A 24,000-nucleotide genomic window follows, 5' to 3' on the forward strand; every position below is an offset into this window, starting at 1 on the left:
CTTGGGAGTCATGTCATTTCGACAGGGGGGTTTCCGTTTCATTTAATGCATTCCTTGCCTCTCAGCGACGGCTCACGTGAAGGTTGGAAAGCCGGCCTGCTCCCATGGCAGTAAAAAAAAAGACACAACAGAGCAATGCTGTTGTATCCCCGGGACAGCTCAGTCAATAGAGCACGGAGACGCTTGATCTCAGGGTCGTGGGGTTGGACTAGACGACCCTTGGGGTCCCTTCCAACACTATTCTATGGTTTCAGGCTCCAAGATCTGCAGCTGGTGGGATGAGAGGCCCCTGCATTTGGTCTCTTGTATGAATGCACATCTGCACACATCTGGGAACTTCACTGAGGTTCTGTGTAAGGTGAACAGCCTGCCAGTCATATGAAACACCTGGCAAGCTTTATTTGAAACTGTTGGCCACAGTTTATGGGGCGCTTCTGTTGTTTTTCCAGTTTGTATCTTTAACCTGGAGAGCAAAAAATGCTCTGTTGTTGTTGTTTAGTTGTGTCCAACTCTTCATGACCTCATGGAGAGCACGCCATGCACTCCTGTCTTCCACTGCCTCCCGCAGTTTGGTCAAACTCATGCTGGTAGCTTCGAGAACACTGTCCAACCATCTCATCCTCTGTCGTCCCCTTCTCCTTGTGCCCTCAACCTTTCCCAACATCAGGGTCTTTTCCAGGGAGTCTTCTCTTCTCATGAGGTGGCCAAAGTATTGGAGCCTCACCTTCAGGATCTGATCCTTCCAGTGAGCACTCAGGGCTGATTTCCTTAAGAATGGATAGGTTTGATCTTCTTGCAGTCCATGGGACTCTCAAGAGTCTCCTCCAGCACCATAATTCCAAAGCATCAATTCTTCGGCGATCAGACTTCTTTATGGTCCAGCTCTCACTTCCATACATCACTACTGGGAAAACCATAGCTTTAACTATACAGACCTTTGTTGGCAAGGTGATATCTCTGCTTTTTAGCAGTGAGCCATGAAGGGGAAAAACACTCTATTGGCTTCCAAATCAGTGGAGAAAAGCCTAATGCAGGATAAACAAATAACAGCCTGCAGTGGGCAGAGAAAATCCTATGGCAATGCATAATTGTGGGAAAGGGGAATAAGAAGCCATAATCCTTGGAATGAAAATATGTGGCTCTTGCTTGATGTGGCAGCAATTGTCCTTGTGTCCTCCTGGCAACCTCCTAGATTGGTTTGGGTTTTTAAAGAACTCCTCAACTTGGACTTATATTATACCCTGAAACATGAACTGGGCCTTCAGCAGAGCATCTGCAAACCTTGGTGTCTCCAGATATTCAGGACAATTAAATAAACCACATTTCTTCATGCTCTTTATCTTTGGTTTGGCCACACAGAAAAATGTCTTGCAAAGTCTTTTTTTATTTTTACGTTGTAGCTTCACTGAGTTTACACTTAAATGACTTAGGAAGAGGTGAAGTTGCATAGGATGGAGCTGTTACACTTTAGAAATCTAATTATTCTACGCAGAAGAGAAAGACCCTTTTCCCTGCTTACACTTCTGCTGCAAGTATGTGAGTTGTATAGTTCAGTTGCAAGAGAATGTGGTTAGTCCCAGCCAGCTTAGACAGACATGTGGCAATTTCACATCTTTAGGGAAATTCTGTAAGAAGGGGTTGAATTCTGGTAGAGGGGCACGTGAATGAAGGAGGAATGGCAGAGTCCAGAGAAGGCTTTATTGATTGCTTTTAACAACTAGAAACTAGGCCCAAATCCATCCAAACAAGGGGGGGGGATGGGGCCGTGTTAAGCAACTAGTGCAGAGAAGGAAGGTTGGTTTGGTGCCGGGGTGGGAAAATTTTAAAACACACGCAAACCAAGCCACAAAGTGTCATGCACTTTTAGACTCCACCTGCACTGCAGGAAACATCTGGAGGGGAGGTGGGTTAAGGTATCCTTTTTTACTTGCTAAGTTCCGAAAGTGTTTGAGATGGTGTGGTACACAGTCCTGGTGCTTTGCATGTCGGCTTGTGGGGGATGAAACGCTCCGTTATCAGGCTTTGCAGGGATCAAAAGAGCTAAAAATGTGACCGTGATGCTGCAGAGATCCAGTTGGTATCCTCCAGTTAATTGGGCATGAGTTATTATTATTATTATTATTATTATTATTATTATTATTTGTATACCAGCCTATACCCGCAGGTCTCAGGGTGGTTCACAAGATAAAATCACAAAATAAAAACATAAAGTAATAATAATAATAATAATTTTTTATTTATACCCCGCCCTCCCCAGCCAAGGCCGGGCTCAGAGCAGCTTACAAGCAATAATAAAAACAAGATGAATGATTACAAACTTAAAAACAAAAATAAAATACAACATTAAAATAATGGAACATTAAAATATTAAAATGTAGCCTCATGGCAGCAGGAGAAGGAAAAGAAAAGAAAAGAAAAAAAGGGAGGGAGGGAGGGAATCAAATTGGCTCCAAGCCAAAGGCCAGGCGGAACAACTCTGTCTTACACGCCCTGCGGAAAGAAATCAGATCCTACAGGGCCCTGGTCTCATGAGGCAGAGCGTTCCACCAGGCTGGAGCCAGAGTTGAAAAGGCCCTGGCTCTGGTCAAAGCCAATCTAACTTCCTTAGGGCCCTGGACCACTAGGGTGTTGCTATTTATGGACCTTGAGGCTCTCCGTGGGGCATACCAGGAGAGGCGGTCCCGTATGTATGAGGGTCCTAGGCCGTGAAGGGCTTTAAAGGTTAAAAGCAGCACCTTAAATCTGACCCTGTACTCCACCGGGAGCCAATGCAGCTTGAAAAGCACTGGGTGAATATGCTCTCATGGCAGAGACCCCGTGAGGAGCCTCGCTGCAGCATTCTGTACCCGCTGGAGTTTCTGGGACAGCTTCAAGGGCAGCCCCGCGTAGAGCGAATTACAGTAGTCAAGCCTGCAGATGACAGTCGCATCTAAAGTACAGAATAAAAACAATCCAATAATCTCCCCCCGCACAACACATTTTAAAAGGGCATTGGATGTCAATCAGCCAAAGGCCTGGTTTAAAAAGAAAGAGTTTTGCGTGGCACCTAAAGGTGTATAAGCAAGGCACCAGGTGAGCCTCTTTGGAGAGAGCATACCACAAACGGGGAGCCACTGCAGATAAGGTCCGTTCTCATGTTGCCACCCCCTGTACCTCTTGTGGAGAAAGCCCATGAAGAATGGTATCAGAAGGTGATCTCAGGGTCCGGGTAGGTTCATATGGAGAAAGGCGGTCCTTATAGTAGACAAGAGTGTTGGACGAACACAGGAGAGATGCAGGTTGTAAAGGATGTTCTCTGAGGTTAAGGGGCAGTGGGGAGGACCTCCATGAATAATATTAATTAATTAACATACTGCTTAATTGCCACTGTGGCTTTTATGTAAGTATGAAACGAATTACAAAAATATACATAAGCACACTGAGCTTCTAGGGAGAGTGAGATTAAAAAAAAACCACAACAAAACACTTTGCTTGGGTGGCCCCCAAATTCCCTGTTCCCCCACACCATGGGACACTTGGAAATTGCTCTGCTCCTTGTAGCAACTGTCATGCACTGAGCTAGATGCTGCAGCTTTACTACATGCATAGAAGAAGAAGAAAAAGAGTTTGGATTTGATATCCGGCTTTATCACTACCTGGAGGAGTCTCAAAGCGGCCAACAATCTCCTTTACCTTCCTCCCCCACAACAAACACTCTTTGAGGTGAGTGCGACTGAGAGACTTCAAAGAAGTGTGACTGGCCCAAAATCACACAGCAGCTGCATGTGGAGGAGCGGAGACGCGAACCCGGTTCACCAGATTATGAGTCCACCGCTCTTAACCACTACACCACACTGGCTCTCTAGAAGAGACTCAGAAGCAGGCATAGAATCTTAGAGTTGGAAGGGACCCTGAGGATCATCGTAAGTCCAACCCCCCGCGATGCAGGAATATGCAGCTGTCCCATACGGGGATCAAACCTGCAACCTCAGCGTCCTCAGCACCACGCTCTAACCAGCAGAGCTATCGTACACACAAGGTGGTGGTCTGCAGCCAGCAACATTTCTTTGGTCAAACCATAAAAAGGCCGGAGCTGCTGTTTTGAATACAGATTATAAGATCTTTACGGGTATTTTAGCAAAAAGACTAAAAAAGGTATTGCAGGAATTCATTCATAAGGATCAGGCTGGTTTCCTTCCTGGCAGACAAATGAAAGATAATGTGAGAAATATAATAAATATTTTGGAATATTTGACTGCCAGGAATGAGAAGCAAGCCATATTAATGTTTGTAGATGCAGAGAAAGCGTTTGATAATATATCATGGGAATTTATGTTGAAAAATTTGGAAATGATGGAAGTGGGAAAAGACTTTTATAATGGTATAAAGGCAATCTATTCAGAACGAAGAGCTAAACTGATTATAAACAATGTAATTACAGAAGAAGTGAATATAAAGAAAGGTACAAGACAGGGATGCCCTCTCTCACCATTGTTATTTATCACGGTCCTGGACGAAATGAATTAATAATAATAATAATAATAATAATAATAATAATATATTATTTATACCCCGCCCATCTGGCTGGGCCTCCCCAGCCACTCTGGGCGGCTTACATAAAAACCAAAAATACAGTAAAATATCACACGTTAAAAACTTCCCTAAACAGGGCTGCCTTAAGATGTCTTCTGAATGTCAGGTAGTTGTTTATCGCTTTGACATCTGCTGGAAGGGCATTCCACAGGGCGGGCGCCACTACCGAGAAGGCCCTCTGCCTGGTTCCCTGTAGCTTTGCTTCTCGCAATGAGGGAACCGCCAGAAGGCCCTCGGCGCTGGACCTCAGCATCCGGGCAGAATGAAGGGGTCACAGTAGGTCGAAACGAATATAAAGTAAAAGCCTTTGCCGATGATCTGGTAATTACGGTAGAAGACCCAGAAATCAGTTTAAAGGAAGTTATAAAGGAAACTGATCAGTTTGGAAAGGTGGCAGGGTTTATATTAAATAAAAGAAAAACCAAATTAATGGTGAAGAATATGGACCAAAGTATAATAGAAGAAGTGCAAAAAGACACAGAAATGGAGGTGGCTAAGAAGGTAAAATATCTAGGAATATGGTTAACCCAAAAAAGCATTGATTTATATCAAAATAACTATTCAACAACTTGGAATGGTATAAAGAGAGACCTCGAAGTGTGGGGTAGGATGAAACTATCCTTTTGGGGTAGAATTTCAACAATCAAGATGAGCGTGCTCCCAAAGATGTTATTCTTATTTCAAACGATTCCAATAATCAAGGGGACAAAGATCTTCAGAGAGTGGCAAAGAATGATATCGAAATATATCTGGCAGGGCAAAAAGCCAAGAATACAATACAAGTTGTTAACTGATGCGAAGGAAAGAGGTGGCTTCGCCCTGCCACATCTGAAACTATATTATGAAGCATCTTGTCTCTGTTGGTTAAAGGATTGGATAACATTAAAAAATAATAAGTTGTTGGACCTTGAAGGTTTTGACAATAGATTTGGTTGGCACGCTTATTTATGGTTGGGGAAGAAAGTTCATAAAGGTTTTGAGAACCATTTATTCAGGGGTTCTCTAATAGAAATATGGGATAGGTATCAAAATATTTTGGAACCTAAAGTACCACATTGGTTGTCCCCACTGGAGGTCATGAGTGTGAAAAAGACAAATATGAGAGAACATTGGATGACTTATGGAGATATAGTTATTAAAGAAGGGGGGAAATGGAAAATGAAGCCATACGAACAAGTTAAAAAATATGTATATGACTGGTTGCACTATCTCCAAACAAATGAAATGTTTAAAAAGGATTTTAAAGAGAGGGGATATACCGAAGGAGAGTCTAGATTTCAAAAAGAGATTATAAATAATGATTGTAAAATATTGTCAGAAATGTATAAAATGTTATTGGAGTGGCAAACAAAGGACGAAGAAGTCAAATCGGTTATGATACACTGGGCCAGGGATTTTGGTTATAATATACAATTAGCAGATTGGGAAAAAGTATGGAATGAAAATATGAAATTCACTGCATGTATGACGATAAAGGAAAACATTATGAAAATGGTTTACAGATGGTACATCACTCCAGTTAAACTTGCAAAAATGTACAAAACATGTAATAAGTGTTGGAAATGTAAAGAAAAGGAAGGGTCGTTTTACCACATGTGGTGGGAATGTAAGAAGGTGAAGGGCTTCTGGGAAATGATATATAATGAGTTGAAAAAGATGTTTAAATATACATTTGTGAAGAAACCAGAAGCTTTTCTGTTAGGAATTACAGGAAGAGAAATTAACAAAAGTGATTATAAACTTTTCCAATATGCAGTGACTGCGGCTAGAATCCTAATGGCCCAAAAATGGAAACAAGAGGAATTACCGACACTGGAAGAGTGGAGGCTGAAACTTATGGATTTTGTGGAATTAGATAAAATGACTGGAAAAATTAGATACCAAAAAGATCACAAGTTCACTCAGGACTGGAGAAAGTTTACGATATATCTGGAAAATATTTGTGATGAACAGACAACGCTAGTTGGATTTAAAGAGGCTTTGTGATGAGAGAGGGTATTGTAAAGAGAAAAAGAGATGTTAAGATATTATAAACTGGCAATATATTATAAAGGAAATGCGGAATAAATATTAAAATATGAGGATTGTGGGGGGAGCTGGTGGTGTCCTTTTATTTAAAATGCATCTCGGGGTTATTTGTGGGGCATAGGAATTCGTTCATATTTTCCCCCCAAAATATAGTCTGAGGGACGGTGGACTGGCCCACGGCTAAAAAAGGTTGCTGACCCCTGGAGTATAACAAGAGGAAGCTCAGAAGTTGGATGTGCAAAAGGGAACTGCAAGAATAAAGATTAAAATGCTATCACGCGGAGTGCTGCTGGTCAGGGTTTCAGACAGCCAGTTCCATTTCCCCTCCACAACATGTCCCCTTCCACAACCGTCAGCCAGCATTCCAAGATGAGCGCTCAGGTTTTGGTGGTCTCGGTTCCCCCCCCAAAAAAAATATTTCATGTACCTCTGGAAAGCTTGGGTTCCCCCACCACACACATCTGCTGACACCTCCCCTTGCGGGTGGTGCCATTTTGGGCTGGTGCTATTTTGGCTCCAAAGGGCTGCACATTTGGAGCATGACTTCGCTATTTGAATACGTCATGCACAAAAATATCCATCTGAAAGCAGCATTGCTCTTCCTGGAAGGTCTGCAGGCATCGTTTTGCTCTCCTTGCATATTTTTACACTATTTTTTTTTTATTAGTACATTTCCACATACCTCCCCACCTTTCTTCCGTTGTGGAACCCAAGGGCGCAGGCACACACTCAGGGGTCCCGGGTACAAAACCCTGGCATCTCTAGGGAGGGCTGGGAATGTTCCCTCGCCCGCAACCCTGGAGCGGCGCTACCAGTCAGTGCGGGCAAAACTTGGTCCACTGGTCTGACTTGGGATAAGGCAGCTTCCTACATTCCTAAGGCACAGAGAATAAGTCAGCATCAAGAGTTTTAGGGAGCGGGTGGTGCTGTGGGTTAAACCACAGAGCCTAGGACTTGCCGATCAGAAGGTCGGAGGTTTGAATCCCCGCGACGGGGTGAGTTCCCGTTGCTCGGTCCCTGCTCCTGCCAACCTAGCAGTTTGAAAGCACGTCAAAGTGCAAGTAGATAAATAGGTACCGCTCCAGCGGGAAGGTAAACGGCGTTTCCGTGCGCTGCTCTGGTTCGCCAGAAGCGGCTTAGTCATGCTTGCCACGACCCGGAAGCTGTATGCCGGCTCCTTCAGCCAGTAAAGCGAGATGAGCGCCGCAACCCGAGTCGGCCACGACTGGACCTAATGGTCAGGGGTCCCTTTACCTTTACTAAGAGTTTGCCATCTGTCGCTTCCACAATCTCTTACAATCCCCATAATAATAATATTTATGCATTTTCAAATTAAATTTATATACCACTCTTCATCCAAAGAGCACTGGGTGTATGTGTGTTATGGTATACTGTTATACCATCCACCTAACTCCCATCCTCCCCGGTCAGGATGGCCAGGAATCAAGGATGATAGGAGTTGTAGTCCAGAAGCATCTCATTACACTAGACATCCTGTCTGAGGCACAAAAGCCAGGCAAAGGCAACGGAGAGATTACAGTACTTGTCAGGCTCTAAGCAGTCGTTGGTGGTAGGGAGAAGTGGCTGGAGTGAGCGGCACTGCCTCTAAAATCCAAACAAGCCAAAATGGGCCAAAGTAAGTTGGTAAGCTAGGGGCAGTGGCAAACCTACATGGGGGGGGGGGGCTGAAGCTTGAACGGTTATGGGGACCCTTTTGCAAGCACTAACAAGGTATGGGTAACCCTGTTATCTTCTTTAAAGGGTTGCTCCACAACTGCTACGTCTCAGATTTTGATTAAAATTGCTGTACTAGATTATCTCACCCGTCAAGGTCAGTGATGCAAATTAAGAATTCCTATGCCTTATTGTTTTCGGGTTATGGGGAGGGGATAAAAATTAAGGAGATGCATCATAGAATGATGAAATTGAGTCTACTAGAGCACCCCCCCCTTTTTTTAAAGCAATGTGGACCAAAAATGGCTTCTGGGCCCCTCCAGGATTAGGGGCCCTGAAGTTTAAGGTGCATCATTCCTGCACCGCAGGGGGCTGGATTAAATGACCTTTGGGGTCCCTTCCAGCTCTACAATTCTAATAGCAGATCCACCCTGGCTGGGGGGCGGGGTGCCTTTGAAGGCCTGTCCCCCACCCCTTGCCCAGCCTGACACTGACACTCTGAACTGGGGCATTCCGGCGGAGGATCCCCAACCCACCAAAGACGGGGAATGAATGGGGCCGTGCAGGATAACGCGGAGAAGGAAGATGCAGCGGGAGGGGGGGGGCGACCGCTGCGCCCTGGCCGCACCCGCCGCCGCCAGCAGGGCCCGGCGCCGCTCGCTGGCCGCCAGCCGGGGGGAGGGGTCCGGCGGCTCCGTGCGGTCGCAGCGGAGCCGGAGCTGCTTCTGCTGCACCAGAGCAGGGGCGGCAGCAAGGGAAGCAGCAGCAGCAGCAGCAGCAGCAGCAGGCGCGGCCGGGGGCGGAAGTCCTTTGTTGCTGCAGCCGGAGGAGGCGGCCGCGGCGCCGGGAGAGCAACTGGCCACCCCTCGAGCCCCTGCCTCGTCCTCCCGGATCCCCCCCCCCCGCCCCGCACTCCTGCATCGGCCTCGGGTAAGTGGGGCGCAACCACGGCGCCAAGACGCTCGCTTCCCCGGGTAGAGCTTGCGCAGGCCGCGGGAGGAGAGAGCCTCCCTGGGTGGCGCAGCGCCCGAGCGCGCGGAGAGAGGCGCGCTGCAGCCGGGCCGAGGCCTCCGGCCTGGGGGAAGCCGAGCGCAGCGCGATCGCGGGAGGGCAGCGCCCGATCGCAGGCGGAGAAGCGTGCGCCCCTGCGTGCGCCCGGGGTTGGAGAGGCTGGTTCCGGCATCGTCTCTCTCTCGCCCTGCGCGCGCTCCGGAGAGGGAAAGGCGGCGCTAGCTGGCGCGCCCGGCCTTGGCTGCATCGGGGTTTCCCGGCCGAGGCCTCTGGAGCTGCTTCCCCGCCCTGCCCCGCTGGAGCCATGTGGCTTGCGCCCCGCGCCGCCATCGGCGCTCTCCTTCGGGGAGAGGGGAGGGCGAGAGGCGAGGCGGCAGGGCGCCCCTGGCGGCGCAGCTCCTTCTGCTGCACGGACGGCCGGCAAAACTTGAGTCCGGGGATCGGGAATGGCGGGGGAGATCGAGGCGGTGCTGTGGATCCGGGAGATCCAACTGCTCTCTTAAAGCCGAGGTCCCACGGGCATTTAGAATGGGCTGTCTAACTTTTCATACCAAGTGGGCCGCAGAAGTACTTGGACACGAACCCCAGACCGGGTGGTGGGTGACGAAGCTAAAATTTGACACCTTCCCCCAGCCCTCGTGCTGTCTTCCCAAAGAAGGAGGCATGGGGCTCTGGCAGGACCCTAGAGCCCTCCTACCTTCTTCCCCAAGCTGGGAAAATGCAAACTAGGTTATGGGAAGATGGGCACCTCCTTCCCAATGCCCAGATCCTGGCTTACCTGGTTTTGGGAAGGCAGTGCAAGGGCTGGGGCAAGGTGTCAGATGTTGCCGAAGGCCACCAAAACATTGAGGACTGCAGGACCCCCCAAATCTAGACTCTTTCCTGCTTTGGCGAATGTGCGATGCCTGTGGTTCACAAGTCACAGTTTTTCCCCTGCTCTTGGAATCATTGAATTATAGAGTTGGAAGGGATCCTGAGGATCATCTAGGCCAACCCCCTGCAATGCAGCAATATGCAGCTGTTCCATGTGGGGATTGAGGCTGCAACCTTGGCATTATCAGCACCATGCTCTAACCAACCAAGCTATCCAGGCTCTGAATATGGCTACCTTAAAAACCATGGCCCTTTAGGATACTCTGCTGTGAGTACTCCTTGAACTGCTTGCTTCGAACTTTGCTCCAAACTGCACTGAGATTTGTGGTTGTAAATTTATGGGTATGTTTCTGCTCTACCCCACGCTCCGTTTCTTCCAAATTTGCTTCACTCTCCAGTGAAACTGTCAAGCCCAGGGGGTGCTGAGGCTTATCAGTTGTCAAAGATAACTTAGGTTTGGTTTTTAAATGTTCTTATGGCAGCGGTGCAAGGTGGGAAGTTCAGAATCGTCTCCACCCCCATCATTCTGCCCGGACACTGAGGTCCAGCGCCGAGGGCCTTCTGGCGGTTCCCTCGCTACGAGAAGGCAAGTTACAGGGAACCAGGCAGAGGGCCTTCTTGGTGGTGGCACCCGCCCTGTGGAATGCCTTCCCACCAGATGTCAAAGAGAAAAATAACTACCAGACTTTTAGAAGACATCTGAAGGCAGCCCTATTTAGGGAAGCTTTTAATGTTTAATAGACTATTGTATTTTAATATTCTGTTGAAAGCCACCCAGAGTGGCTGGGGAAACCCAGCCAGGGGTATAAATAATAAATTATTGTTATTATTATGTATAAAACCTGTTCTCAAGTGTCGCCAACCTCTGAAAAAGGGGCACTCTGGAAGGGACACCCCTTCTTCCAGGCGTGCTCTTATACTAAAGCCTCATACTTTAGTAGTGGAACACATGCTATGTATGCAGAAAGTCTCCGGTTCAATCCAGTACTCAAAATTTGTCAGGCACGTTTTGCACCTGGCTATTGGCCACCTGCGACCAACTGAAGATGCCCAGGTGCCAGGATGGCCCCTGACGTCTCCAACATCTGGGGTTGGATCCCTGGGGATCCTTGGATCCCGATTTGCACACACTAATACCCACCCTGTGGAAGTCTATCTGCTAAATTTTATCTGCACAATCAGAAAGAGTTTCAGGAACCGAAAAGTCATATTGAAAATTACGACTTTCGAGCTGTCTGCCCCAAAAATGGCAACTAGGCATTCCGTTTGGTGACTGTAACCCTGGTTTAAGGAGCACCTAGATTATATATTTGAGTTTCTAACAAGGGATCAATTCTTCCCTAACATCACCGGTTAAAAACAGTACTCGGCTATTTGGATGGATAGTCAAATGTGCCATAAGGTGACTTCCTGTGCCCATCCATGTCTTTTTCACAGACCCCTTGTTCAGAATAGTATTGCACTGGCTTGGTCGCCTGTGGTGAGCCGGAGTTTTCTGCAGGTGACCAGACAAGGAAGCTTTTTCATGGTCTTATTCTCAACAATGCAGGAGCAGAATCCGACATTGTGAGAAATCTTAGGATCATAGGAAGCTTCCTCCTACAGAGCCAGACCATTGGTCCACCTAGCTTAGTATTGTCTACACTTAGTGGCAGCAACTGTCTGGGGTTTGAAGCAGGAGTGCTGCCCTGCTCTGTCTGGAGATGCCTGGGATTGACCCAGGACACTTTTGCATGCGATTTACGCGGTTAAAGTAATTATCTGAAACCCCCATCGCACGTGACGCTAACAAGACAACTGCACCCCCTGCATTGTGGTCGATTATCTCCTGTCTCCTCCCTATTGGGAGAACTGATCCTTGGAATCTAAGGAAGCCTTGCACAGTTGGGCCAGACCTTTAGTAAGACCAGCTGAGATAGCGCAGAATAAAGAGCCAGCTTTTGAGTTGTCCAGGGCTCTTGGTCAGGCTTGATGTTGGAACACAGCCATGGGGTTGGGGGAGAGAAAAGCTGCCTTGATTCTTAAGCCACAAAAACCTGCATTTGGTCAGATTCTACTGCGCTCCATCTCAGGTGCAGCCCAGGAGGAGAGATTGGTCTTGCAGTGCAATTCTTGCATGTCTGCTCACTACCCCTGAGTGCAGTAGTTCTTGCTCCCATGCCTAATAGGACTGCAGGCAGTGCAGACATGCACCAGCTTGCTCTCATAATTGGATCAGCTCTCCTGGGTGCTGCGTAGGTTTCAGGCTGCACTTAGCAACATGGGGACAAAGACAAGCCGGGGTGGTGTAGTGATTAGAATGGCAGGCAGGCTAGGACCTGGGAGACCGGGGTTCAAATCCACACTCAGACATGAAGCTCACGGGGCCACTTTGGCGCAGGCACTGTTTCTCAGCCTAACCTACCTCGCAGGGTTGTTGTAGTGGCAGGGGATGGGGATGGAAAAGAACCAAGCAGGCCATCTTGAGCTCCTTGGAGGAAAAGCGGGGTATAGATGTGATTTGCACAGAAGGCACTTTGGTAGCCAGTTCTCAATGTTTTAAAATGCTTTCAGCGAGGTGGGCATGAAACACGCTGGACTAGTAACTTGGGAAGATCAGTATCATCTACAGTGGGTTGCAAATGGCTCTCCAGGATTTCAAGCAAGATCTTTCTCCAGCCCTATCAGGAGACGCCAGGGATTGAACCTCTGTCCCTGAGCTACGGGGAAGAAACCAGGGGGCTCCAGGAGTCTGCAGTTGAGGGATGAGCCTCAGCAGGTTCCCCGCCACGCCGCCCCTGCTGAAAAGCAAACCACTTTTTTTTTGGCTGCAAGAATGAAATGTTTTTCCCCTCCTTAATCCTGCGGCTCAGAAGTTTGGGAATGGCATTCCTCTCGAAAGAACCGAGCCCCCATTACCCAGGCCTCCTCCCCAGTTACAGAGAATCGTTATCTCTCTCTCTTTGCAGAATTACTCTTGGCTTAATTTGCTCAGAAACATTCTGTTAGTTGGCCTCCAACCAACTAATATTTGTTTTGTTTTGCTTTTGTCCCTCTCGGGCAACGCAAGCCTGGGAAACCTCTCTCAGTGCTGCCTTAGTGCATTCAGCCAGCCGGAGCCATGACGCTTAGGGAATTGTGCAAAAACCGTGGCGGAATTTCTTCTTTTTCTTCTTCATTTCAAAGAAATGCTCTTCTTGCATTAGTGGGCGGAGAGGTGGGCGGATGAGAATGGAGGACAAGTTGCAGAAGCAGGAAGCCAGCGTGTGCCTGCCCGGCTGATAGATAACTTGCGCGAAGACCGCTTTGCATCTCCCTGCTAAGTTTCTCAGAGGCAGAATCTGTTCCCGCCCTGCATGCTTTCTCACCGCATTTTGTGTGTGCGTGCAATCGTGCTTTCGCCCATTGCTGCTCCGTCGGACTGTTTGTTGCAAACCAATATAGCCGGTGATGTCATGAGCGGCATGTGAACCGGAGCTCTTGCTGCTTAGGCAACCGCTCCTGCAGAAGGCAAAACAGGAGGAGACGCCGGGAGTCTTCCTTGGCTTGGAGACATCGCTCGCCTCTGCTGCGTTTCATGTGTTAAGGCCCCTCTCTCCGCCCCCTTTGCAGTTTATTTCAAGTTTATTTATTTTTTCAATGCTCTATAACAGAAGCCTCGCGCTCATTGCAGTTGGGGAAGGAGTGCCGCCGCAGCTACGCCTGGCTCACGGTTGTTAGGAGGATGTCGGAAGGATGGTGATAACAAAGTTTAGGAAGCGAGTCGGACGAAGCAAAGCTGCAGGAATTGGGCAGGTTTGGTGGCTCAGATCGGGGAAGGGCGCAGCGGCAGAGCATCCGTCAACTTTGCATGACGTAGATCCCAAATTCAGGACCGGGAGAGAGACTCCTGCTTGAAGAGCTGATGCTGGTCAGTGTATACACAATGCTCTAGACCAGCCTGTCGCAACCTGTGGGTCCCCAGATGTTGTTGCATTACAACTCCCATCACCCCTAGCTAGCAAGGCCAGAGCACAGGGATGATGGGAGTTGTAGTCCAACAACATCTGGGGACCCACAGGTTGAGAACTGCTGCCAAACCGATGGTCTGGCTTGGTATAAGGCAGTTCCTTGCATCCCTTCGTGATTCCTCAAGCCCTGCCAGCACCTGTGGCAAGAGGCAAGTTGTCCTGAGCCACCCACCCAGAGCTCCTCATTTTCTCCTCTTCTGACACACTCCGGAGAGGCTGCCCTCTTGGAGGTTTGAGATGTTGTGTGGATGTAGATCGATGCATCCTGCGTTGAGGAGGGATGCTGAGCTGCCTGTAGCATTGTGGTCATTGGCAGGGCACGGTGCAGGCGTTTTGATCTTCCCGTGGGTCTTGTTTGTCTGTAAGGATGTAAAAGCAACTGTGGGGTGGGAGGGGAGGAAGAGTTGGGTTGGCATGGGGCATCAGTCCTTTCCTCCCCGCCTTGCATTCCTGATCAAAATGCCTTGCCCCCAGACATCCAGCTTGCAGATACAGGAACCTGCGTTTTTCTTTTTCTTCACACCTTTGGAGGAATGCTTTAGACCAGGGGTCAGCAAACATTTTCAGCAGGGGGCCGGTCCACTGTCCCTCAGACCTTGTCGGGGGCCGGACTATATTTTTTTTTTGGGGGGGGAATGAACAAATTCCTATGCCCCACAAATAACCCAGAGATGCATTTTAAATAAAAGCACACATTCTACTCATGTAAAAACACGCTGATTCCCAGACCGTCCGCGGGCTGGATTTAGAAGGTGATTGGGCTGGATCCGGAACCTAGGCCGTAGTTTGCCTACCCATGCTTTAGACGAGGAAAGCAGTGTGGAAGGGAAGAGTTACGGCGCACAGGCTCCCTCTTGCTACTGCCCTGATTGAGATCAGTGCCTCCCTGGCAGCTGCTTTTGAACTTTCTGGAAATCTGACCAGGGATCTTCCGTGTCTCCTTTGGCCCTAAAAGCCTGAGCTGCAAATCAGGACGTCTGTGATTAGACTCTGGCCCCAGCCACAAACTTGTTATATGTAGCTTTTTGCCTGTTAGCCTCAGTCCGTTACACTCACCCACCTTCACAGATCCCTCAATGTGTTTTAAAGATTACAAGACAGAAACACCTATTGAGTGCTTTGCACACTGTATAAATGCTATGCACTACTCAGGAGGTTGTGGACTCTCCTTCATTGGAGGTTCTTAAGCAGATATTGGGGATGCTTCAGTTGAAATGCCTGCATTGCAGGGGATTGGACTAGATGACCCTCAGGGTCCCTTCCAACTCTACAGTTCTGTGATTCTATGATCCCTAGACATAAATGGGAGATTTTGTGTGGGAATGGATGAGCAACGTGCAGCTAAAGTGCCTCGTTGGTTGCACCTCACAGAGACCTGGGTTCATCTTCCCATTGAGCTACGAAGCTTCCTGGTTGCCTTGGGGCCATTATTGTATCTTAATAATTATTCTTCATTCATTGATACAGGAATACCCTTTTAAAATATGTCTAGAGGAGGCTGACAGACACCACCATAGGAACAGTTAGAATCCGTTTTCAAAACAGTACGAAAACAACTGGAAAAGGTACAAAATCAACACCTAAGGCAGATACTTTTTTCATTCATCTGGGAAAGCTTGTTGAAACAACAACAACAAAAATGCCTTCGGTGGTTTTTGGAAAATACAGATAGTGGGAACCTGTTTTATCTCAATAGGAATGCTGTTCAGGGACAGCCTTACTGAAGGCTCTGCTGCAAGTTCCTATTCAGTCTTCTTTAGCCTAACCTTCCTTACAGGGTTGTTGTGATAATACACTATCCTGCAAGTGTGTGTGTGTGTGTGTGTGTGTGTGTGTAAATAAACTGTAAAAGTGATGGCAATGTTTCTCTTGCACATCTCATAGAAAAATATGCCTTATGAACAACTGCAGCTTAGGATTTTCCAATGTATTGGAAGCCATTGGTATCTCACTAAAAAGGCATACCTGAAGTCATAAGTCTTTGACCTGCAGTTAACTCAGGCTAGAGATAAAAGAAGGCAGGGGAGAGATACGTATGCAGTTTGGAAGAGAGCTTGTTTTGGCTGCAGGAAACCCTGGTCATATCCCCACTCAGCCATGAAGCTCCACTGAGCGGTTTCCCTGCTCATCTGCCTTCCTGTCCTTCTGCCTCCCTCTGTTTCCTGCCTGCCTTCTTGGGAGAATGAAATGAGGCAACCGCCATGAAAAGCCACTCTGAACTCTTTGGAGGAAGATTGGGATACAGATATTTGCAAAAAAGGAAACACTGTTTGCTACCACCCCCTAGAAGCAAGGTTGCGTAAAAAGATTGCCATCGTGTTGCATTCATTGCTCTAAAGGATGGTGGCAATTTGCTCCATGTGTTGGGCTGCTGTTGACGTATGTGAACTGGCACCTGGTTTCCTGAGGCTAGAGAACCATCTCCCTGCCGCCCAAGAGGAAAGCTTTTGCAAACTGGATGAATGCTGAGTATGCATTTGCTTCTGTTGAAACTGCTGTTTTATACAAAGTCAGGCCACAGGTCTGTTGGGCTTACTTTTGTCTACACTGGCTGGCAACAGCAGCTGTCCAGGGTTTCTGATGGAGTAGCTCTCCTAATCCTACCTGGAGATGCTGGGGACTGAACCTGGAACCTTCTGCATGCCAAGCAGATGAACGACCTGCTTGTCACATAGAGCCCCTATCTAGAAGCATCCATATGGACTCTCTCCTTGGAGCTTTTAAAGCAGAGGTTGGATGGGCATCTGTCATGGATGCTTTAGTTGAGATTCTTGCCCTGCAGGTTGTTGGACTATCAGGTGCACAACCTGTGGCCCTCCAGATGTTCTTGGACTACACCTCCCATCACCCCCGATCACTGGCTGTGCTGTTTGGGGCTGATGGATGTTGTAGTCCAGAAACAACTGGAGGACCTCTGGACTAGATGATTCTCTGGGCCCCTTCCAACTCTACAATTCTGTGATTCTATAATTCCTGCTCCTTTCTTTTAATTCTTCTTGATAGTGCTGGTATAGTGATGATTGCTATGCTTTTGACTCTATAGGCATTCCTTTTGTAAATCACCTATTTCTGCATTGCGTGGCAAATAATAACAATAATAATAATGATATTTATATGCAGACTTGTAACCTCTGTGGATCCATTTGCAAGGCCTCATAAAAGGCCCTTCTTAGCAGTCCTGTTTTGCAACAGCGACGTCTCTCTCATTATTAGGAATCCAGCATATTTGCCGTAGCTCTGTCCCACTTTTGGCAGCAAGCCTGCCTATTTTTGGAGACTATGGAGAGATCGCATTGTGGTACAGTGGAGCTCCAGTTTCTCAGTAACAAACTCCTTGCATGTTTGTTTGGCAGAGCTTGGGTTGGGGGAATGTGAAAACTGGCAAATGGTTTTGTTTAGCAAAAAGGGCTAAGGACCACAACGCAGAAGTAAAATTGCCCCTTCTCCTAAACACAATTAGGAACACCCCACCATGATCATATTCTCTTTCCCTGCCCCCTCAAGCAAATTTGCTCTTCTTTGCATGATCAGAGTGAACATGACATGTGCATTCATCTTAATTCTAACCAAGTTCTATTCATGGCTACAAACCTGCGTGTTTTGCTTACCATGGTTAGCTCTGCAAGGGGAAGGTGAGGAGGACGCACATGAAAGGGGGAAAGCAGAGCATGGTCCTGTGAACGTGAAGAGGGAGAAGCAAGCTGCTAGGACACTTGGGATTGCCTTGCTATGCTTAGGGATTTCCTTAAAGAAATCGGTATTTTTCCATGAGCCCTTAGAAAGCAGTTCTTTGCTGTTTGCAGCCCATGATGGTTTCAGCAAACTCTTTCTAATATGTCCTAAGATGAGCAATAGGTTTTTAAATAGTTCCTGCATGGTCAAACAGGCACAGAGAATGGGAAAATCCTAAATGAGGCATGGATTCGTTTTCACCACAGTCCCAAACAAGGACAAAATATGTTGGTGGTTGTTGACATCCATATGTCTCGGAAGATAGTAGAGCGGTGATGGCCAAACTTGGCCCTCCAGCTGTTTTGGGACTACAGCTCCCATCATCCCTAGCTAACAGGACCAGTGGTCAGGGATAATGGGAATTGTAGTCCCAAAACAGCTGGAGGGCCAAGTTTGGCCATCACTGTAGTAGAGGAATGTGCCTTTGGGGTAATGGTCACCCATGATTGCTAGATAGACCCTAAACTAGGGTCTTACTTAGACAGTAGCATCTGTTGCTTCTGGTTCAGTTCCATAATGGACAAATGAATGTGCAGTAAGTTGCTATGGGAAGGGGCAATCCCCCCCCCCTTTTACACAGACGCACAGACTCTGGGTGATTTGGATGGACAGGTACAGTACTAGCTCATTTTGCTTCATTCTCTGCCTCTACAGTACTATAATGTTATTGACCCCACCCCCCAAGTATGGGAGTGGTTGAATGACCCCATGGCATTTCGCAGCAAAGCCAAATCACATTTCCAAGTGTCTGCTGTTAACAGAAGCTGAAACATATTGTGTGCACTGCAAATGCAGCACATGGGGCCTTTCTGCAATGTGCAGAGCTGAATTAACCATCGTCCTAAATACCATACAGCGCAGTTTGGAGATTCCACCATGGAGAATTGAGTGCCCCCCCCATCCTTTTAAAGCCCTCACAGCTGAAAACTCAGTACTTTTTTGTCACATGACAGGGGAGCGGCAATGATATGAGGTCATTAAAACCAAAATGCAAGCCCGCTTAGCAAGAAAAACAGGATGGCTACAAATCTCTGCAATGTGCTTTTTCAGTCGGTGAGCACACCTGCCCTGGGCTGCATTGGGGCAAGCATTTCACCACAACTTTACTGCTCAGGAAGTGCCCCCTGTTTCTCTAGTCTAGAGGGTGTATATTAATGGAAGCCCATCAGCTCCTGTGACTGGTGACCAGGATGAGGTCTTGGGATTGGACCGGCCACACAAATACTAGAAACCGGGTCTTTTTGACTTGCATAATTAGCACAGCATAATGCCTTGCCTGCTTTACTCCAGTTCCTGCTATGGCACATAATACCCTTTTTCTGTAATTCTGAACACAATTTCTTGGAAATACGAGCCTGGCAAGTTGTTATTCCTAGGGTCCTGCAGCATTGTGCTTTTAGACACCGCATTGCCCCTGGACCTTCTGCTTCGTGCTCTGCCCCTCCTGATTTGATTTTAATTACATATCGGCGGTGGCTGGGAGGATGGATGGATTTCACTTAGACGACTGACATGAATAAGAAAAAAAGGCTGATTTAAATCACTCAGCTGTTTTGCCGCAGTGTCCATGATGTTTTCTAAGGTTTCAAAATCATCCCCCAGGTCCAAAAAAGCTGGGGACCTGTGCATTACCCATACACGTAGACCACAAATCTTGCCTTGTAAGACAACTGAAGACTTGCAGGAGCCAGCTAGAGAAAACTTGCGGGGGGGGGGGGAGGCAAACATGCAAGAAAGCAGGAGCTGCTGGCCACTTTTTCTTCTTCTCTTTATCTCTCATTATCTTTCAGGGGCTAATTTTCCCTGGAACATACCCCTCCCAACTCATTGGAAAGGTTAGTTGCTGAGCTGTGCCAAAGAAGCATCTGCTTCCCTGTGAGGCCTTGTGAGACCTGAGCGCACGCTCCTGCTTCTCTGTGCGGCAGCTTGAAATCCTGCCCCGCCAGCCTTCAGGGGGAAATCTCAACAAGCCGAGCTCCACTAGGCATGGATACTTTTCACACGGCATGTGTGATGTGTCACCAGACTCTTAAGTCATGTTGATTTCAATGAAGCTTTTTCTCCCACCTAGGAATTCTAGGATCACAGCCTACCCTCTCCAGCCCCTGCGAGTATTTTTTATTTATTTAATCTTCTTTTATATCCCACCTTTCTGTCATGGAACCCAAGTTGGCATACATGTGGGCCCCGCGTAGGCACAGATGCAGGCCTGCTTGGTTCCAGCACCATTCCTTCAGACTTTTATTACCCTGGGTAGAGGCAGGGAAGCCAGTGAGTAACCCCAGCACACATACACTTACAACACAGATTCCCTGAGGTCTCCGGTGCCTCTTATTTGGCTCCAGAAGCATATCAAAATGCATTCATCCGTGGCTAGTATGGTAATCAGTTAGGGCAAAGATAACCAGCATGGTGCCCTCAAATATTTTTGCTGGACTACAACTCCCATCATCCCAGGCCATTTGCCATGCTGGCTGGGGCTGATGGGAGATGGAGTCCAACAGAAGCATTAGAAGGGTACCATGATGTTGGCCATCCCTTGGTTCGGATCATGAGGTAGTGGGGCTCTTCTTTCAGTTGTCAAAACTTAGCTGATATGTTTTTTCTCTCCTCCTCCCTTTTCCTCTTGTTTGCACAGGGCCGTGATTCTGGCGCAAGATGGCAAGGACCAGCCACAGCAGCTATGTCCTCCAGCAGCTCAACAACCAAAGAGAGTGGGGTTTTCTCTGCGACTGCTGCATTGCGATTGACGACATCTACTTCCAGGCGCACAAAGCTGTTCTTGCCGCCTGCAGCTCTTATTTCAGGATGTTTTTCATGAGCCAGCAGCACAGCACGGCGCAACTAAACCTCAGCAACATGAAGATCACGGCCGAGTGCTTTGATCTCATTTTGCAGTTCATGTATCTGGGAAAAATCGCAACGGCCCCCAACAACTTTGAGCAGTTCAAGGTGGCCATGAACTCGCTGCAGCTGTACAACGTGCCGGAATGTCTGGAAGACATACAGGACACAAACTCCTCGGGTTTGCGGTGCTCCTCTTCCGCTTCCAGCACCCAAAATAGCAAAATGGTCTTTGGCGTGCGGATGTACGAAGAGACGCTGGCCCGAAGCGGGAGTGAAGTGAGCAGGTGCGGTGCTGAACCTCCAAGTTCGACGGTGAGCACATCCCAGGGCAGGGAGGTCAGCGACGAAGCTCTGCGGCTGAGCAGCTTATCCGAGCAGCCTTTGGAGAGCTGCAAAGGGAGTGTTGTGCGCAAGGCCTCTGGCGCCAAAGACCGAGTGTCCATATCGCGCCGCTTTGGGAGGAGCTTCACCTGCGATGGCTGCGGCTTCAGTTTCAGCTGCGAGCGGCTGCTGGACGAGCACATCATGTCCTGCACGAACAGGCACTCCTATCAGAACGCCAGGTATTACGGGGCCGATAAGAAAGACGGCGACGAGAGAGACTCCGCCCTTAAAACCCCATCTCCCCAGCTGGACGAATTCAAAGCAGAGGCAAGCCAAGCGACGGATGGGTCATCTTCCCCAGCGTCGAATGTAACTAGCGGGAAAGGCACTAGTGTTTCGTTAGAGGCACTGGGCAAACAGCGGAGTCGAGCCATGGAGAGGAAAAGGATCATTGTCAAGATGGAACCAGAGGACAACCCCATCGACGACCTGAAAGAGTTTAACATTATTAAGGTGACCGACGGCAACGATTCCACTGACAATGACGACCTGGATGATGATGACCCGGTTTACAGGTACTACATTGAAGAAGAGGTCAGTGAAAACAGGCGTGTTAGGAAAGCTTTCTTAAAACCCCACATGCCTATTGATGAGGAGGCCAGGAAATATTTTAGAAGCGCCAGGGTCCTTAACAGTAAAGTCAGTGCCGTCGAGGAGGGCCCAGAAAATGCGTCCTGTGAACTGTGCGGGCAGACAATCACTGAGGAAGACCTCTCTTCTCATTACTTGTCCAAGCACATAGAAAACATATGTGCGTGTGGGAAATGTGGCCAGATATTGGTGAAAGGGCGCCAGTTGCAGGATCATGCGCAGTCCTGCGGGGAGCCCCAAGACTTGACCACCAATGGCTTAAGGAACATGGAGGAGAAAATTGACTTGGAAGAAAGCCCTGAGGAGCAATCTGAAATTCAGGAGATGATGTATGTGGAGATGCTGGACGAGTTCGGAGACGGCCATTTCCAGATGAACAGTCTTCCGAAGAAACAGCTCTACAGGGATTCAGCTTGCCCCTTCCGGTGCCCTAACTGCGGCTTGCGTTTTGAGACGGAGAATTTGGTGGTTGAGCACATGTCCAGCTGCCTGGATCAAGATCTGTTCAAGAATGCCATGATGGAAGAGAATGAAAGAGACCATCGACGCAAGCATTTCTGCAATCTTTGCGGGAAGGGCTTTTATCAGCGTTGCCACTTACGGGAACACTACACGGTGCACACCAAGGAAAAACAGTTTGCTTGTCAGACATGCGGCAAGCAGTTCCTAAGAGAGCGCCAGTTGCGCCTTCACAACGACATGCACAAGGGCATGGCCAGGTATGTCTGCTCCATTTGTGACCAAGGAAACTTCCGGAAGCACGATCATGTCCGGCACATGATATCCCACCTGTCAGCTGGAGAGACAATATGCCAGGTCTGCTTTCAGATTTTCCCAAATAACGAACAACTCGAGCAGCACATGGATGTTCACCTCTATACATGTGGTGTATGTGGCGCCAAATTTAATCTGAGGAAAGATATGAGATCTCACTATAATGCCAAACATTTGAAAAGAACATGAATGCATAATAACGCTTATTGGCAAGAACTAAAACAAAAGCAAGTGGAACACCAAAGCATAGCAAACAATCATACATTTTTTTAAAAAATTAAATGGCCTGTTTTGAAATGTTCTGGTTTTGTTTGTTTGTTTAAAAGAACCTTTAAATCATGTGCTTCTTCATTTAGGCTGCAATCCTATGCTCACTTACCTAGAAGTAAGCCCCAGTGAACTTAATGGGACTTTCTTCTAAGTAAATAGTTATGGAATTGCACTGTTAGGGTATTAAAGTTCATAAAAAGCACCAAATGTTTAATTATTGCATTTTTACTCTTGCCTCATGTTAAGTTCTGTTTCTGTGTTCCCCCCCCCTGCTTTCTTAAGTAGATGAATCAAATCATTATTTTTAAACTCTAGACTTCAAAAGCACACTGTAGTATTACCTGAATCACCGGCTTCTATTAAACAGCTTCTCAGTTCCATCAATGTAAGCTGTCTCCTTTTCTATTTCCATGTGCATAGAATCGAAGAATTGTACAGCTGGAAGGGACCCTGAGAATTATCTAGTCCAACCCCCTGCAATGCACAAATATGCAGCTGTCCCATATGGGGAGTAAACTTTCATGTGAAAATCAAGACTCCATAATGTTTAATATGTACAGGGATTGGGAAGAAATATCCACTGGCCACACCCCAACACATAGTGTAAGCATGCTTAAGCCTGTTGAAATCAATGGGCTGTGTTGGACTGTACCTGTTGAGTGGTAGTCAGCTAAGTTTTACTCAAGAGTAGACCCAGTGAAATTAATGTTACTAAGTTAGGACTATTAATTCCAGTGAGTACACTGAGTAAAACCCATTGGGTTTATAACTTAATGTATATACTGGCTATCACAGACATCTTGTTTGATATTTAAATCTCATGATCCAGAGCACTTTGGGTGACTTTAGTTGATTCTGCAATGCTATCTTGGGGTGAAATGAGAGAACTGCACATCCACAGGAATTCTCGGCTGTGCAGACGTGCTACAACAGAAAAATCAGGATGTTGCAGCATAAGCACATTGTAAAACATCCAGGATATACTCTAAAACAGTCTTCCGCACCCTTGCCACTTTCCATGCTTTGGACGACAACTCCTCTGAGGTCCACCTCCAAGGGACTTCCAGCAGTTCCCTGACTGCGAGAAGTGAACCTCCCATGAAGGAGATAAAGAACTACACAATTTTTAGATGACATCTAAAGGCAGCCCTGTATTGGGAAGTTTTTAATGTTTTGACTTTTTATTATGTTTTTATATGCCCTAGAAGCCGCCCAGAGTGACTGGGGAGACCTAGCCAGATGGGCGGGGTATAAA

At 47.6% G+C, this 24,000-nt stretch overlaps 2 protein-coding genes across 4 annotated transcripts in view; both read left to right on the top strand.

The window, feature by feature from the left end:
• Positions 1-8,859: 8,859 nt before the first annotated feature.
• The window catches only part of PPP1R36 (protein phosphatase 1 regulatory subunit 36), a gene marked incomplete at its 5' end in the record, with an annotated part of 78,933 nt that continues 63,792 nt past the window's right edge, over positions 8,860-24,000 (top strand). The window contains one exon of the mRNA XM_079991194.1: positions 8,860-9,204. Coding sequence (XP_079847320.1) covers positions 8,860-9,204 — 345 coding nt within the window. The remainder of the gene's footprint in view (positions 9,205-24,000) is intronic.
• Positions 13,272-23,125, top strand: ZBTB1 (zinc finger and BTB domain containing 1). Of its 3 annotated transcripts, none has more exons than XM_079993247.1 (2): positions 13,272-13,932; positions 20,518-23,125. In XM_079993247.1, the coding sequence occupies exon 2, from the start codon at positions 20,538-20,540 to the stop codon at positions 22,662-22,664; it is 2,127 nt and encodes a 708-aa protein (XP_079849373.1). In that variant the 5' UTR covers positions 13,272-13,932; positions 20,518-20,537; the 3' UTR covers positions 22,665-23,125. The 3 variants fall into 3 exon arrangements, with proteins under 3 accessions (XP_079849373.1, XP_079849375.1, XP_079849374.1); XM_079993249.1 differs by lacking the exon at positions 13,272-13,932 and adding an exon at positions 13,958-14,047; XM_079993248.1 differs by lacking the exon at positions 13,272-13,932 and adding an exon at positions 18,574-19,714.

The sequence above is a fragment of the Podarcis cretensis genome (genome assembly GCF_951804945.1).
Source record: "Podarcis cretensis genome assembly, chromosome: 1".
Taxonomy (NCBI): Eukaryota; Metazoa; Chordata; class Lepidosauria; order Squamata; family Lacertidae; genus Podarcis; species Podarcis cretensis.